Below are 17418 nucleotides of genomic sequence, written 5' to 3'. Positions count from 1 at the left end.
CCGCAATCCACTGCTGATGATGTCACATATTACATCATTCATGACATGGTCAGTGACATCACTGATGACATCACTGATGACATCTCAAATGACATCACTGATGACATCTCATTTGACATCAATGACCACATCACTGATGATATCATTCATGTGACAATACAATGCATCTCCTCACATTTTAATATAACCTCTGTTACAACCAGTGTTAAATACAGAGTATAATTTTTGAAACCATTGACACACCAATACTAGTTACTACATACGCACTCACTGATTCCTACGTCTACACACACATTCACTCATTCATCCATACAATCATTCATACATACAATCACTCATCTTTACAACACTATCATATGCACTCATACACCTATACAGACATTTACACTCTGTTGCTCATCCATGGAGTTACTCACACACCTAGTCAGTCATGCAAAGAATCAATCACACCTCCATTTTCTAATCTATACAGTTAAACATAGAGCACCTTACATTTTCAAACATATACTAACACATACTTACTCTCTTATACAATCACTGATACAAGTACACATTGATCTGCACAGAGTCACACACCTCCCAACCAGATACACACACACTCAGTCTCCCATACAAATACTTGGCCAACCAATCAATAACCCATATAGCCACTCATATAGCTACTGATCAACACATGCAGCAGCTTGCACAACAACAGACATACTGATGCAAACTTTCACACAGTTTAGTCACTAACCTATGCATTCAGTAGGACGCATTTAATCACTCACTCATACAGTCAACCACGCACCTACTAAAACCTTCATTCAGACACTTATACATCTACTCATTCTTCAATATGTAAAACATATTTTAACTTTACAGAAACATACAGTCACTGGATGTTGTCATCAGTGATGTCATTTGAGATGTCATCAGTGATGTCATCAGTGATGTCACTGACCATGTCATGAATGATGTAATATGTGACATCATCAGCAGTGGATTGCGGATGCGCGATATATAGTTAGTGCAACTAACTATATATGGAATTTCAATGGTTTTGTGTGAGTAAAATAAGGTTTTGTAAATGCTAATTCCTAACTATATATGGTCTATAACCTATGGTTTTTTCAGTGAATATATATATACACACACACACACATATATATATATATGTATAAACATATATGTGCGTGTGTGTCTGTATCCAAGTATATAGATATACATCAAATAGGAGTTTAATTTAATAATTACTAACCTACCTGCAGAGTAAAGGCACTCCCAATGTAAAACAAGCATTTGCATAGCCAAAAGGTCTCTCTTTTGGAATCTTATAAGTGTTTAGTCGGAACTATATGCTTTGCCAATGTCTTTCAGCTATGTTATAGAGCAGTGTGGCTGCTGTGCAGCATATTGAAAACTTATAATAAAAAAGTGTTATAAGCATTTTTGTTGCCTTATATATAACCAATAAGACATTGTTGTCTAGGCTAAGCCTAAAAAAAGAAGAAACTGCAGGGCATATTATCAACAACTAGCGATATTTATCGGTAAATAAGCTTAGCGAAATTTTTTCTATTGCCGTGCATCGCCAGATTTTATTGCAGAGATAATGTGCTATTAGCAACATTTATCTCAAATGCGATAAAATATCCGGCGATAGCGGCTTAATGCGTGAATATCGCTGGAAATCCAGCGATATTCAGGCATTAACGCCAATAGGGTCTTAACCTGAATATCCAACTCCCATTGGATATACAGGTTAAGAAGTGGTCTGAGTAGGTGTTAGTTTTCAGCGATATTCGCGCTTAGCGTGAATTTTTTATCGCTACTCCTGTGTTGATAATAGGCAATAGCAATGTTAGCAAATTCTTTCAGTCGCTAACAGGTTGGGTACGCCCACTTTGCATGTCATCAGCGATAAATATCGCTAACATGCAAAGCGGGCCCCAAACCGCTCGCTATCGCCTACAAACTGTCGCTAACTGCTGTTAGCGACAGCTTGCTAATAGGGCGATAAAATTATCGCTGCTTTAGCGGGAAAAAGTCCTGCTAAAGCGGCGATAAGGCCCTTGATAATATGCCCCTGCATTTTTTTCAAAGCAGATGTATGGGTTTACTGGAAAGTCTGCTCGGGCCCAAAGAAGTCTGCGATGATCAATACACCAGGCTTGCCCAGGCTCAAAGCTGAGTTTACCACACACGTAAGTAGAGAGGGTGATGTCACATGCATGCTGCAACGACTTAGTGAACGAGGCCTTTGGATGACAGGCCAAAGCAACGCCCATGCTTCACAGGTCAGTAATCCAACTACTTGGGAGCTGGTGATGCCCTCTCTAATGGGTGAGACTGACCATCTCTGCTCTTGGAGGGCAAGGGGTGCCTTTGCTGATGCTGGTGGAGGGCCGGGTAGTCCTGGCGTTCACACCCCAATGGGGGTGGTGGTGGACAGAGGCCTTCCCAGAGGGGACATGAATGCAGATAAAGCACTCACGTTCCCAGCAGGTCTCGAAAGCTCGACCTAACAAAACCAAAGAGGACAAGCAAAACAGACAACCCCTATCCTTCTGCATGGTTAGCCTGTGCACTTGTTTGCTTGTGTATATAATATGTTGTACTCTATACACTGTTACTGAAATGTTCCAGGAGATTATGTGAGTATACATAAAGATATCATAAACACTAGTACAATGACACTTTACTATGGAAGAGACAGGTGTAAATCGTCATCACGTCATGACAGTAGCCATTAGAAAAACCATTGTAAAACTTGTACACAGCACTCACTGAAGAAATGTTAAGATCACCCCAGGACTGCAGTCAGAGACCCCCGAACAGATTTCACAATGGGGAATTGGTTCCAGGAGGGTAGCTGGCAAGCCAGGTTTTCAGGATAACCACTGAATGTGAAATTGTGTTGTGTAATATGATGAGCATCTGGCAAAGACCCAGCCCTCGTGGACCAATACTGGACTTGATACTAGTTATTAAAGAGATGGAGTAATGGTGGTGGCCTCCGCTTTGCTCGTGGGGAAACAATAAGCCCCACTGACAACCTGAGCGCCTAGAGACTCTTGGATAGCGAGTCCTAAACCGTCGTTCTTAATCAGTGAATACAAAACTCCCCATCAGTAATGACTGCATTGGTATTCATTTGAAGCATCCTGGAACAATCACAGAACCATCTCCTCCTTTAAGGAGTTGCAGCCCACTGACTCTGAAATCTGTTTGGTTAAGAAGAATATGTCATATGCTGCTATTGCAGAGGCTCCCTGTCACGGCCACACCTTAGCCAGTCACAAGTTACATGGAAATACTTGGCAGCCAGGGCTGTATTATAAATGTATCTTTATTGAAGTTATTGTAACTTGACCTTCACAGCTAAAACAATGCCAGTAGTGTCTTTAGAGCGCTACTGAGCGCACACCCACTGCTTTCTCAAGGTATTAACTGCCGGGAACAGTTGCAGCCAGGCGGGGGGTAAGATGGACAATGAAGGTAGGGTGAGGGGGCAAGGCATAGAACAGCGGACGGTCGGCAGGGGGACCGGCGGGGCGGGGGTAGATGTACACAAGGAAAATATCTGACAAAGGCGCGCTCTGGTTTAAGAAAAAATTAGCGCCTAAAAACATGAGCAGTTGAGCAGTAGCAGTGCACAAGTAATGCGTCCACCTGACACCAGTGCCTGACACCAGGTAAACTTTAGCGGTATGCTATAAAGTGTGCAGCGAGGCACAGGAAGCACATCCAGAGCTCCAGTAGTGTTTTATGCTGGTTTAATGCAATTATTTTGACAAATTATGTCATACATTTCGAAAATTACATTTTTGCAAAGAAGTATTTTGCATTGTCACTTTCCCTATTCGCTCCTCACTCTGAACGGGGTTAACATACCTGTCGACCTCTTGAATCAAAAATATAGGCAGCCATGCATTTTTGGGAGGGTGATAAACATTTGAAAAGTGGATGCCCCCATTAAAGTCTATGGAGGCATTTTGTTTGTCAGGCGTGTGAACAGAAATAAAAAAAGGGTGACACCCACCAAAAGCATAGAGTGGATTGGTATGGGTAGCTAAGGGAAGTATTCTTTGCTACCAAGGGTGGAAAACACAGCCGGGCTGAAAAGCCATGTCAATTTGGACGAATTCACATTGCAGAGAAATACCGCTGTTCATCAACCATTCACCTTAAAACCATTGTTCTCCTCTTTTTTCAGTCTTATAAGGCTGTTAGTTCTCCATTTTCTTTATTTCTATTCGAAATGTGTGCCCTTTTCCACAAAACCCAGGTTGCGAATACCCATCCAAATATTTTCTAGAAATCCAATTGGCAGAACCAAAAGGTCTGACTTGTGAATGAAAGTGCCCCTTCAGTTATGTGTGTTTGAGAGAGTGTGTCTTCATTTATTGTGGATGGGCGAGTATAGTTCTCTAATATGCCATGGATCTATTGCTGTAGAACTGTAGTCATCTGAACATTTGTTAATTGTTCTAAGTAAAACTATGTCTAATTTTATTTTTTAGCTGAATGGGGACTCTCATGCAAAAGTGCAGCGGGTACTGAGACTGCTATCCGGCGGAGGTCTGTCTATAACTGGATCGCACATCTTATGTGGAGATTTTCTCTTCAGTGGCCATACTGTTGTGCTGACCCTAACCTACATGTTCATCAAAGAATGTAAGGGCTTTACAGTTACTCTACTAATCATATGCATTGAAAGAGGAAATGAATGTTGTTTTTGTCAAACTTATACCTGAATCACCGAAACAAAGCATAAAAAACAAGCTCAGAGTGATACTAGTAGGTTCCATTATGGCTGTGAATAACTACAACCCTCAATGGAATACGGATCAGCAAATCAAAGCGCTTATAACGTGGGTATTAGATAATATTGTTGACTTGTATTGACAGCCTAAATGTCTTGAGCTTCTTACTGCAGTGCGGACAATTAAGAGAGATTAGCCTTAGCAGGGAGCAAAATAAAGCTTGAGAGCAAAAAGGCATTTTGGCCTAAAGTCAAAAGTGAATTAATTGTAGAAAATTCAGATGAATGAATAAACAAGTTTTGGAGCTGGAGTCCTCTTAACAACTAGAAGACAGAAATTGAAGAAGGATAAATAACACGAGGGCTATTAAAGTCACAAAATAGAAAAGTAAAGAGGGAAAACATAAGGGATTCATTTATGATCTCAATTTATGTCAAAATAATGTATTTCATTTAAATGAGTCACATAACTTTTAGTAATGTTTACTACTTAAAAAGAAATATAAAAATGGTACTTTATGCGTTTATTTTAAACATGCCTTTAAAAGTAATTCAAATGTAATTTAATATATTTAAATTAATTACATATTTATTTCAAAATTAAGTTAAAAGTGCTGTGGGATTTAGCATATCGTTTTATATGTAAAATAATCCATACAAATAATTTACAATAATATTTAACATACTTTTTAAGATTAATAAACATTTTAACCTTTCCCTGTAGTTTACCATAGGGGGATCTCTGTCCAATAGGTGGACTTCTCTGCCTACGTGTGAAAATTTACTTGTAGTAACTTTACACTTGTCAATTAGACTACAACTTCTGATTTCAAGGGGGGAAGACATGTACGTCTATACTTTGTAGTAAATGTACAATCTTAAATGATGAGTAGCCAAAAGTTGTAAATTTTACTACAAAGCATAAGAGTAACTTTAACCATGTGTAAGCTTACTTTATGAATAGGTCAATAGAGCACACTAAATCATGGGTTGCTCAATGTCTGTAGGGAGGTGAAGTGGCTGAGTTACCAAATTGCTGACTTTTTTATTTTGAAATATGGTGAACCATCTCAGACCAAATACTAGTACACTTGGTGCAGACAGGACCTCCTACACACATGTACATAATCGGGCCCCTTTTTTCAAAGCCTAGCTTCCAAACGTAATTACAAAATAACGTCATTCTTGATAATTCACTAAGGCCCTCTTTAGAAGCAGCTCAGTTAATTGTGATACGTGCGGTTACAGTTGGTACTGCACATATTGCAATTATGAGTTTTGTGATAAATATCTTCTGGTTAAATCTACAGATATTTATCAGTTGAAATGTCTGGTGCCAACCAGAACATGAGGGTTTTGGTGCAGTAAGTACCAAAATCTTGTTCCTATTACCTACAAAATAGTAATTTGTTTTTTTTATTGCACCCTTTAAATTCCATTTCGATGTTTCAGTTTTTATCAGTCTCGATAAACATTGCATCATTTATCCGCCTGCTCTTAATGATGGCCTTAATCTCCATCTGCCTAAACATCTGTAAGTATTTGAAATTGAATCTAAATTTGTGAAAAATCCAACAATAATCTTATTTTTTTATACCATCTCAGACCCACCTTTAGGTAAAGCGCTGCTTTGTCTTCCAGCTAGTTATACACTGTATAAATACCAGAACATAATTAGATGACTTAGTACAGAGGCATTCTCCTCTCACACATTCTCTTGGAAATGATTAAGATCATGTGATTTTTAGGTCACAGATTCTGAAAATAAATGACAATAAGACCAAATAGTCCAGTATTCAAACTTCTTCCATTCAATTCAGGATGCTTTGAATGCAACGTGATTGGCTTGGATAGAATGAGGGGAGGAGCCCAGCCATCCATCAGGTGACAACTATACACTGGTGAAGGAAGACTTTAGTTAGCTGCCAAGGATGGGTGGTTGAAGATATGAACAGGTTTTATTTATTTACTTAAGCCTCAAGGTTGCAGCAGACTCCCCTTTGTCTAGTCTTCCTCAGCTGCCAATGAACCAGAAAAAAGGAAGAGTATTCAAAACATTTGACTTGATACGATACACAATGCACTATGGAGTTCATAAAAAATCAACAAAGGATTTACTCTAAAAAACAAACATTCTGGAAATTAACATGTGACCCTCCTGCATTTGCAGTCCAGGGACTGCCCAGCATTGGGAGGGGTAAGGTGGGGGGGGGGGGTCTGCTCACCTGAGGGACTTTGTAAATCTGTGAGGCAATCTTATTGAGTTTCTCATGATTGCTATTAGGTAAATTCCAATTGTTTACCTAACCATTTTTCAGAGATATCCAAATATTATAGCCTTATAGCCCGCTGTCGACAGGCGATAGCTGTTTTTTAAAGGACCTGAGTCGGAGTTATAAGCCCTAGTCACACGCTGTGTGTAGAATGTACTAAATTAAAATGGGAGAAACAGAAAGAGAAACTTTAGAATGTTGGATCCTTAGGCCTAAATCAGCCACTTTTGGCTCTGGACCTCTCCATTATCTTTAGTGGAGCTCTCCATATTCCAATGTTCTAATTTTCGTAACACGGCTGCAGAATTTCAGCACATGCTAGCAGCACATTTTCATGAAACTGTTGGCTGGAAAAGACTGTAACAGGAGAATCTCCTTTAATAAATAATCATCCTTCTCTTTAATAACCAGTTCATTATGTGAGCATAATGTCTTGTAAACCAAGGCGAGTAAATTATGCAAGAACGTTAAACTATGATAAACATCTTCTTTTGTGCACTTGTGAAAAAACTGGTACAGTAATGCTTTTTCTGTTACTGGTGCATATGCAGCCACATGATCAACTATGCATGTCTTTTAGCTTATGTTGCTCTATTATTTCCATAACGATATTTTTTTCTACGTGAGGTCGGACTTGGTAGAAATTATTGCAGTAATGAAGCAACACATTAAATATTATAAAGGAATATGTATTTATTTTCAAGTGGGTCACATTCAAAAACTTGGAGCGTGTTCGGTTCGGTGGGGCAGGGAGGTGGTGCGGGGGAGGAGCAGGGTGGACAGTGGTAAACAACGGAATATGGATAATTGCAGGTAAGTAAACAATTAAAAAAAGAATACGAATTTCGTAGCGCGCGCTGCATCGCATTTTGCGATGCAAGGGAAAAAAAATAATAATAACTCGGGGTTTTTATCATTTTATTTTTTTCCTGACGCAGCAGCTTTGTGGGCGGGGCTGCTCGGATGACAGAGGAGCAGGGGGAGGAGTGGTGGCACACTGTTAGTGCGCGTGACTATTTGGCTGGCCGTCTGGGGCCGGCCAAACAGTCATTGCTCCGAACCACGGCACTCAGACCAATCACAACGCTGCATCGCAGCGTTGTATTTGGCTTAGGGGACCCTGGGCGCTCCCTATTCTGTCTCGACGCAGAGGAGAGATGGAGGAGAGAGGCAGCGATATGGTATGTTTTTTTGCACCCCTTACCTCCCCACCCCCGCCACCCCTGATCCGTCCCTGCCACCACTGTGAACACAGTGTTCTGATGGACAGGTGAGGTCATTTTGCTATTGTGCTTAGATCCAGTTTTGCGCCAACGAGGGCCAAATGCTGTTTTAAGGAGGGCTTTCTGTTGTGAGCAGGAACATTAAGGAAGAGTTGTAAGATCAAAATATATATTTTGGCCCTCATAACTGACACAAGATGTATTAGGCACATCTTTTTTGATTACCAAAGACAATTATCAAAAAAGGACAGAGCTGAGCACCATGGGGGTTAGGTCTGTGTCTATAGTAGAAAGCACTAAAGGTATTTCTTTAGCGGTTGCATCTCTGTTTAATGATGTGACTACGCAGCTTCCCCACTTTCATGGGATCTTCCAGCTTCATCTTATCATCAGGGTTGGACTGGAACAGAAAATTGCCCCATGCACCAAATTAAAAGTGGTCCATATTTGCAAATTAAGACAGTTTAGAACTTGTAATGACACGCAGTATGTGTTTTGCAAGGTATGGAAGACTGCATGTATTTGAGATTTCTGCAGGCTATTTTTATTTTCATATTAGGGAAACCAACAGCAAGCACCAGCACAACAGACCATAAAATAGGCCCACTAAAGGCCAAGAAATGCCACAGACACTGACCTATCAGAGCATCCCATCAGGTATACCCTGATTGCTTTATCCGCCAGTCCCAACCTGCTTTTCCTTGAGAACCAGTCCATGGCTCTGGTAAACCCACTGTGAAACAAAAAGCCCTAATCAGCCTGCATGGTTAAAGTCACAAAGCCCTGTAACTACTGGGGCCATATCTTTTATTGGCTCACCTAGATAAAATTCATCAATGTTGTGTTACAGGTCAGACCATACCTTAAAACGTAAAAAACTGTGTACAGCTACACCCACAAAGAAAATATGTGAGAAAGCAAGGAAAGTACCTCACGGACGTAACACCCGAGGGGGTTCCCGGTTTAATAATTACCGGTATACCCGCTTCTCATCATCGGTTACTTTCCTTGCTGAGAGGATGAAGTGTGTGCAAAAAAGATGTGCACATGAGAGAATCGATAGAGACAGGTAAGGAGTGTACACATCCACAACCTTGTAGGAAAGAAAAAAGGTGTTTAGAAAGAAATACCAAGTGCCTACACCCACAACCAACAAATATAAAACAAGTGAGGTTTGGCTGGCTGTGTCGATTTTATTCTGGTGCTGCCAAACTTCACTATTAAAAAATGGTTAGGTTAATACCATTAATTCATTGTAACTGGACCGACATGTTTCATTGCCTTGTCATTGGCAACTTCGTCAGGGTACGTAGTTGGGTCTCAATTCTCAATCCTCCGTATTTTAGTGAGGACCTTTTGCTCGACTGTGGTAATCATACCATCGAGCATCAAAAGACAACGTGTCAAAGATCACGTGTCCGTCGTGGAAACTCCTTGAAGTGAGTAACCGCTGCCGAGTCCCTCCGGCGCTTCCGACGTCTCAAACCCACACCTGGCTGTTCTCATGAAACATCCTGTGTACCTTGTTGTGGCCTTGCCATAATCTGTGACAGCTACTTTATGATTTTGCCAGAGTAATGTAATGCAATATTATTCTTTCAAATTAATTTATAAAACTACACAAGCACACGTAGGACATCACCCGTAACAGTTTCTCTATGCTATATTTACTCTGGTTTAATTTCTTGTAATTTATTTTGTTTTCGGAATGACTTAGGATCCTTTTAAATGGGCAACTCTCTTTTGAACTTTGCAGAAAGAAAAATAATATAGATCCACCAATGTATCTAAAACTAATTATTGTGGACATTCTTATCTCCACATGAGATTTCTACTTTGAGGAACATTTATAGATTTGTAGAGTGGTTGCAGTTACAGAAAAAAACAGCTGTTGCACACAGCAAGTTGCTGGATGGTGGCACAATATTACTTACAATAGTTTATGTTCCGGTTTAATGTCAAAACCTGCACAAATTAAACTCAATTGTACTAAAATCATCTTTAATAAGAACGAGAACTTATATTATAGAGATGGCTCAATGAACCAGACATCAACCATGGTAGTTTGTTTTTCAGAAACATGCCCCATGCAAATGAGGGAATCCCTTTGGCAGGTGTGTTGTAGTGGTGTGGCGTAACAGCAGATTAGTTCCCACCACTGGCAATACATTAAACATTTCCACAATGCAACACCAGGACACCACTCAACTTACCGAGCACATAATTTCAAAAGATGTAGAGCCCTAAGTCATTTTCTCTGAGAGGAAATATATTTATAGCACCGTGTGCTCCCTGTGGAGTATAAATACTTGTTCTGAAGCCTTGTGTTGCAGCCCATTCTTATGGTTTGCACACTGATGTGCATTTTTGCACTCTGATAAACAGAATCAGCACTGAAGGCCAAAGACAGCGTCTGTAAATAACTATATGAGCAGATACCAGTCCTGTCCCAGTCTTGGGATGAAAATACGTCTCCGTTATGAGATCCTTATCATGTGGTAAGCGATATGAACGATAAGCAGATACCAGGTCCTGTGTTCAGGAAATTGTCACCAAGGAATCACTGCTCACTCGATTCATGTTTGTTATCAACACCTGTTTTAGAATAGTTTGACTGCAACAACCTTCAACATGCTCTACCACAACAAGATATGTCTTTATTATTTATAAATATTTAGAAAGAAATACACATCAGGACAGAATCCTAGATCAAATGCCCTCACGCATTATTATCCCAGTCAGGGGCATTAATGGTGACGTGGTAATTACCGCAGTGAAAGTTAAGTCTCAGTCGGGCATGGAGTCTTGATTTCATCTGATTGGTGCTTATGAGCGCTCTGCTTCCTGTATTCAGAAAATGCTTTTGCAAAGCTGCCTGAGCACTTATCATTGCCTCAAACTAAAGACCCCATTTACTGCTGTGTGAGAAAGCAACAAGGGCAGCCTTCTCCCTCCGTTGGCTGCTAGAGCCAGAAGCTGATGGATACAGTCAGCATAAGCTGATACCACATTATTCTTGTGGTCACTCACATTTTTTACTCTCACCTGCACTCTTTCTTTCTTTCACTCTTCTTTAACTCTGGTCAATTTTTTTCCACTGCACTCACTGGTATCTGCCACACTCCCTTAAATTCTTAGCGTGAATGTGGCAGTCGTGCAGCATTAGTGAATGATGAACCCTCGTTTTCAGTTGCCTTTCATGCTTTCCCAAAATGTGTCAATCTCCCTAAAAGAGCCACTCCATTTGCAGCATATTTTTCGGACAATCCTGATTTTCATTTTCATCCCTTTTTTGAAACATGGTGAATACCAAACATAATGGGTTACTGCGGATTATGTAGCACCCATTTTCCACCTGGAGATGCTTTAGTGCAGTGTAGGGTCAATGGAAAGGGGTTACATGGGTGTCATTATCCCATCTGTTAAAACAACAAAAATGGGAGTGAAAAGTTACCCAGTAGCTTTCTGTGACCTGCATAGGAGAAGGGCAGTTACTAGTTGGCGATGACGCTGTGAGCCTTTCTCTAGAGTCCCAAGTCCCAAGCACCAAGCTCATTGTGTGCACAGCTCCTAGACTGGTGCTCAATCCTTGGATCTATTTCTGTTGGACCAGAGAGCAGCTACGTCTTCTTTATAGTGGTAAGCAGCTGGCGGAGGAAGCCATGAAAGTACCAAATGGGTTGGAGCGCTTTTAATTACCTCAGGATTTAAGGCGAGCAGAACTCACCACTGGGGAAAGGAGGACTTTCCAGTTAATAAAAAATTGCAATCTTAAGAAAGACAACAAATGGGAGAACTTCCAGTATATGAGCAACTGGTTAATGAGAAGATTGTAAAGAAAAAGAGTCTCACGATTTTTCGGACGGCCTTTGGGTCATGGATTAATCATATATGAACAGTATCCTCTCTCAATTATTGAGCTATACATAAGAAGGCCTGCTTCTGTGTTTTATCTCTCTAGCTCATGGAATGGTCAGGGTACAGCGAGGTTGCTCCTTGCATTACTTGTGCCAGCTGCAAATGATCTTTCAACTTTAAAGTATGAGTGTTAGCCCAGTCAGGAAGCCGGCTTTAAAAACCATTCTTCAAATCTTGTCATCTGGTTATCAGTAGTTAGAGTTTGCTGACCTGAATCATATATCCTAGTGATTTCATGTCGTTTTTAGGTTAAGCTGGTGTAAGCAGCGCGAAGCGCTGCTGTCCAGCGAAGCCTCTATTGTTAGCGACTTGCTCTGGAACTGGTAGAAGGGATGGGCACAAGCTTTCGGCGATTTCAGCATGTGCACGCGCACGTACAGCCACGCGCCGGGCACATCTCCTGTCCCACTTCCAGAGCAAGTCAGCCTCCTGCAATCAATCAATCACACACGCGCACACACAATCACACACACTTGCGCACACGCACACACATGCGCACACACGTGCACACCCCCCCCCCCGACTAAGCCCCGCTTACCGGGCTACAGGCTCCATCAGGCTCAGGATTCCGCCGCTCCTCCTTACGTGTGCAGCCACCGTGGGGCTCTCCCTCAGGCATGGGAGCCCCGCGTCACCACTTCTGCTCTCTGCCAGGCACTCCGTGGCAGCGGGCTTCCCGCAGAAGGTGAAAGTCCTGCCCCACGACAGACTTGACGCTACCGAACTATCGGTTTTCAGACCGGCGGCCTGCTCATTTCCAATAGTTTGGACCATGGACCGATTTCTGCACACACCTGGTAAAGTATGCGCTATATAAACAAGCATTTTTTGTGTTTTCCTGTGATTGTTTTGGTGGGGCCGGTGTCTCCCGGCAACGTGGCCAGGGCGGTGCTTCATTCACCCTCCCCAAGGTCTGTGACTGGCTGGAAGCTCCACGACTCTGCAGTGATGAAGACAGTGAACGGCAATGGTTGGGTCGCTGTCACATCCCTCTAGTTTGAAACATCTGTGGGGAAGCTCAGACTCCAGCGGCAGTTCAGGACCCCTGGACAACAGCTGGTGTCTAAAGTTGGCCGCGGCACCCGGGGGCGGAGACCAGCAGCCCGGAATGGCCTGGGGCCAGTGACTGTGCAGCGGTTGAGCCGAGGCAGGGTTCTCTGCCTCTCGCGCTTCTGAGTTCTGTCTCGCGCCTTGGTGGCTCGTGACCCTCCCAGCCATGGCCTCACCTTCCATGATGGTTCCGGTCCCTGAGACCACCTGGGCTGAGTCGTCGCTAGAGCAGAGCCTGACGGCCAGCACCGCCTCAGCCGTGCTGCCCCCAGCCCGCTCCCGCATCTTCAAGATCATCGTCATCGGAGACTCCAACATGGGGAAAACCTGCCTGACCTACCGCTTCTGCGGGTGACGCTTCCCCCAGCGCACCAAGGTCACCATCGGTGTGAACTTACGGGAGCGCACAGAAGACATCGACGGCGAGAGAATCGAGGTGAGTTCATGGAAGAACATGGCTCGAGCAGGTAGTGGTGGGTGAAGCTGACGTACCAATGGCTTTCAATCAACTCAACCAGTTTCAAATGGAGGGATAGTAGCAGCATCTGCTGCACATCGGCTTCAACCAGCATTATCGCTTCTCCGTTTTCACAGGTTTCGTTACGATTTTATTTTTTCAAATTCAGGCACCTATTGGTACCGGTGCACCAACGGTCACCACTGCAGTGACGCAAGTAACCCTCATTTTATGTACAGACAATCTTGCGAATTATAAACTAATGTCAATGCCATTTTTGAGTTAAGTACTTTTATTGATGTTTAGGTACTAATACAAATCGAGAGGTCGGACATCACTTATTTGTATGAAGTATGCGAGGAGAAGAAGTGAAAGAGATGTACAAAGGGACTTAAGATGTATGGATAATAAGAATAGACAGACCTCTCTCTGTCAGTGTGAGTCATGTTAATACTTAATGGAGTCTCTCGGCCAAGTCCTCTTCAAGATTTGGCTTTGTCCGCAAATCTCTTCCAACACTGGTAAAGGTTGAAAATGTATTCCTGACAAGGGCAGAATTGCATCTTTTTCCAGGGTGGGTTAGGAAAGGCGTTGTAGGGAAAGTGAACTTGCAAATACTCAGGAGATTTTCACAGGAGCAAATATACACATCCGTATTTGCTAATGCTACAATGATTTTCAAACTTTTTCTAGGAGTACGTTTTCAGGCCTACTCTGAAAATTCTTCTTAATTCATGGAAGTCATTAATCTGCACTAATGCAAGGACAGATAGACCGTGAGTGTAAATTTGTGAGTTCCTCTAAGAGTTGGGCCTATAATTAGGTCTGAAGTTAGATGTAATTTTAATAACCTTTAGTTTCTATTAAATTACATATAACTTCATGTATAGTTAAACTTCACTATGACGGCATTCTGCTCTTTTACAATGGGTACATTGGCACGCAAAGTAGTTTCCTTCAGTGCCAGGGACTACTGTGACACCATGTGCTTTTTAGGTCGAGCCTAAGGCATTGCTTTAGCAAAGCGGGTTGGCGAGATATTTAGTGGGGCTTTCAAAAGTGCACCCAAAATGCGGATCGGGTACACTACATGGAATCTGCTCCCCGCCCACGCATCAGACATCAAAGGAGTCAGCTCCCCCGCCCCCCGCCACGCAATGCAGAGAGCTCGTTGTAAAAGAGATCTCGAAAGTGCTACCTACCCACATTTGCTGGCTGGCTACAAGCTTAAGTGCATGTGCGCGTGCACAAGCGCCATCTGCCTTTGTTGTTGCGCCTCTGACAACAGCCCCTGCCTCTCACCCTCCTCCACCACAGAGCGCATCTCCCGTCCACGCTTTCACTTTTACGGCAGCGTGGCCGTGTCTCTTTCACTCCTCCGCCAGAAGTGGTGCGTTTCCCGACAAGCTCATTTTTCTGCCATTACTTCTTTAACCTCAGCAACTGCAGGCAGCAATGCTTGCTTCTTTCCCTGGGCTGCAGCTGACTTCTCCCCGTTCGCTCCATCTCTTCAACTGAAGCTGCCTCCTCCCTCCTTTTTGAAATGCAGGGTCAGCAGTATGCTTATGTTTAGATTTCTTTTGAACATTTGCGTCTCGCTATTGGCATTGTAAATGGCAATGCCTTTTATTTATGTTTTAAAAATCAACACGTAAATAAAAGGCATTGTCATTTACAATGCCAATAGATCAAACTCTCACAAATGCGAGACCTATTGCATTGCAAATGCTTGTTGAATATTACAGGGGACAGGATAGATCCCAGAGGCACTCTACACAAAATGAGAAGAGAGGGTGACTTGAAAGATTCCGTTTTAAGAAATTGTTTCTTCCAGGCAGAAATTTTGTGAACCATTTTAGAACCAACAAGCTGATGACCATCAATCGTCCAGAATAGCTAGAAGTATATTGTGCTCAACCACATTGAAGAAACTGAAATGGACTAATAGTACCAACAGACAGTCATGAACATATTCTAGAATGTTCAGTGCAGAACCAAAAATCTCCCATGTCAGAACTATACCTAGGTCTGAAGCCAAATTGATATGATGTTGATGGTAACATGCAGCAATGATGGGGTTCGCCTGCTTTCACCTGCTTTCTCAATCACTTCCACAGAAATGTGGTTGGGTTAGTAGTGATTTGACCCACCTTTAGACGTCTAGGAAAAATCTCTTGAGATAGGGATACATTCATGATTTAGAAAGGATTCAACCTCTTTTGTGCATGTTTTGATCAGAGGCTGTGCTAGAATCATTACAATAAGCGGGCGGTTTGATGGGGGATGCCATTTAGTCTTTGGCAGATTAGCCAGGTCATTGAACCTATCAAAACATCGTTGCTAAACTATGCTGATCATGAATGTATTTGATTTTTATTTACTGTGAGACTGCTTCACCATCTGCAGTCTATATTCTTGACAACCAAGCGGAATATGTGAATATGTTTCTTGTTGTCAACAGATTCCCCACGTCATTTCTGGTGGTATCATTGGATCTGCTGGTTGCTCAGTGCTGCTGGGGTTCTTTGTATCTTAGTCGGCCATGAACACTACACCGTTGATGTGATAATCGCTTATTACATCACCACCAGGCTTTTCTGGTGGTACCATTCAATGGCTAATGAAAAGGTAAGAACACACACATCCTGTAAATATTTATCTGTACTAAATGATTGTAGACTACATAACATGCACAGTAATTGTTTTCAACTAATTTTTGTACGAAGTTGTACATGCTTCTATACTTGTTAGATAGTAAAAAAAAAAAAAACTTTTTTCAGCTTCCTTAGTTTTATCACAATGTCTTGACTTTAGAAATGAATACCTACTTATATCTGGTGAAAATCATAAACCTCTTGATTTTCAGATTTTTTTGTGTGATCAACCCAGTGTAGGCCCTATTTCCTCCTGCAATAGGTGTGCCGATTCAGCTTCCCGGCCTCTAATCGCTGGAAGTGATAGGCAAGACCCCTCTGCAATAAACCGTGTTAACACTCATAGCAACTAAGTATGTGTTCTTTCTATGAAAGTTGCAATATCATGGTTTGAGGAGGATTGTCCTGAATTTTGTGGATATTACGCATGTTATTATTTGGTGAATGATTTTGTAATAGATGATCAAAGCTCTTGGTTTTATTTAACTTGACAATTTTGTGTACCACTCTTTGTAAACTAAATATGTTCCAGGTTCTTCACTATTTAGAAATGTAGTTGAGCAGTCCACACAAAAGTAATTCCCCTTTACAAGAAAATAAGTTTTCTCCACCTCTAATCACAGTCCATTCAACAGGAAGATGATCTACCCATTGGAATCATTCCTTGTAATTGAACACTTAGTGCCTGATTCTCAAAGGGCCTCCGTACTCTTGGCGAAGGCCCCGCAGTCGTGGGAGGAGTGTCCTCACTCAGGGCAGAATTTCCACAATGAGAATGCTCATTTTGGAGATACCGCTACGAGTGCGGAGACTCACCCATGACTGTGGGGCCTCTGCCACGAGTGCTGAGGCCCTTTGTGAATAAGGCCCTTTGTGTTTTACTGCCACTACCTCCATAGATGAGTTTTCCTCATCATGTGACTGGATACGCGATGCGTTAGACTACTCTAAACTCAAACATGACCCCAGAAACTCCCTGAAGTAACCAGAAACTACCTGAAGTAACCAGTAAATCATTGTTCAAGTGCCTGACTATGTCCATCAAAACCCGAATGTCAGAAAATAAAATGCTCTCAAGCTTTCCTTTCTACGCAAG

The 17418-nt window shown here is 42.1% G+C and overlaps 1 protein-coding gene across 1 annotated transcript in view; it reads left to right on the top strand.

The window, feature by feature from the left end:
• Positions 1 to 17418, top strand: part of SGMS2 (sphingomyelin synthase 2) — a 282298-nt gene that overhangs the window by 259365 nt on the left and 5515 nt on the right. The window contains exons 5-6 of the mRNA XM_078676597.1: positions 4506 to 4659; positions 16130 to 16296. Of these exons, the coding sequence (XP_078532723.1) occupies positions 4506 to 4659; positions 16130 to 16296 (321 nt within the window). The remainder of the gene's footprint in view (positions 1 to 4505; positions 4660 to 16129; positions 16297 to 17418) is intronic.

This window comes from Lissotriton helveticus, chromosome 2_1 (genome assembly GCF_964261635.1).
Source record: "Lissotriton helveticus chromosome 2_1, aLisHel1.1, whole genome shotgun sequence".
Taxonomy (NCBI): Eukaryota; Metazoa; Chordata; class Amphibia; order Caudata; family Salamandridae; genus Lissotriton; species Lissotriton helveticus.
This window is presented reverse-complemented; position numbering and strand designations above follow the sequence as displayed.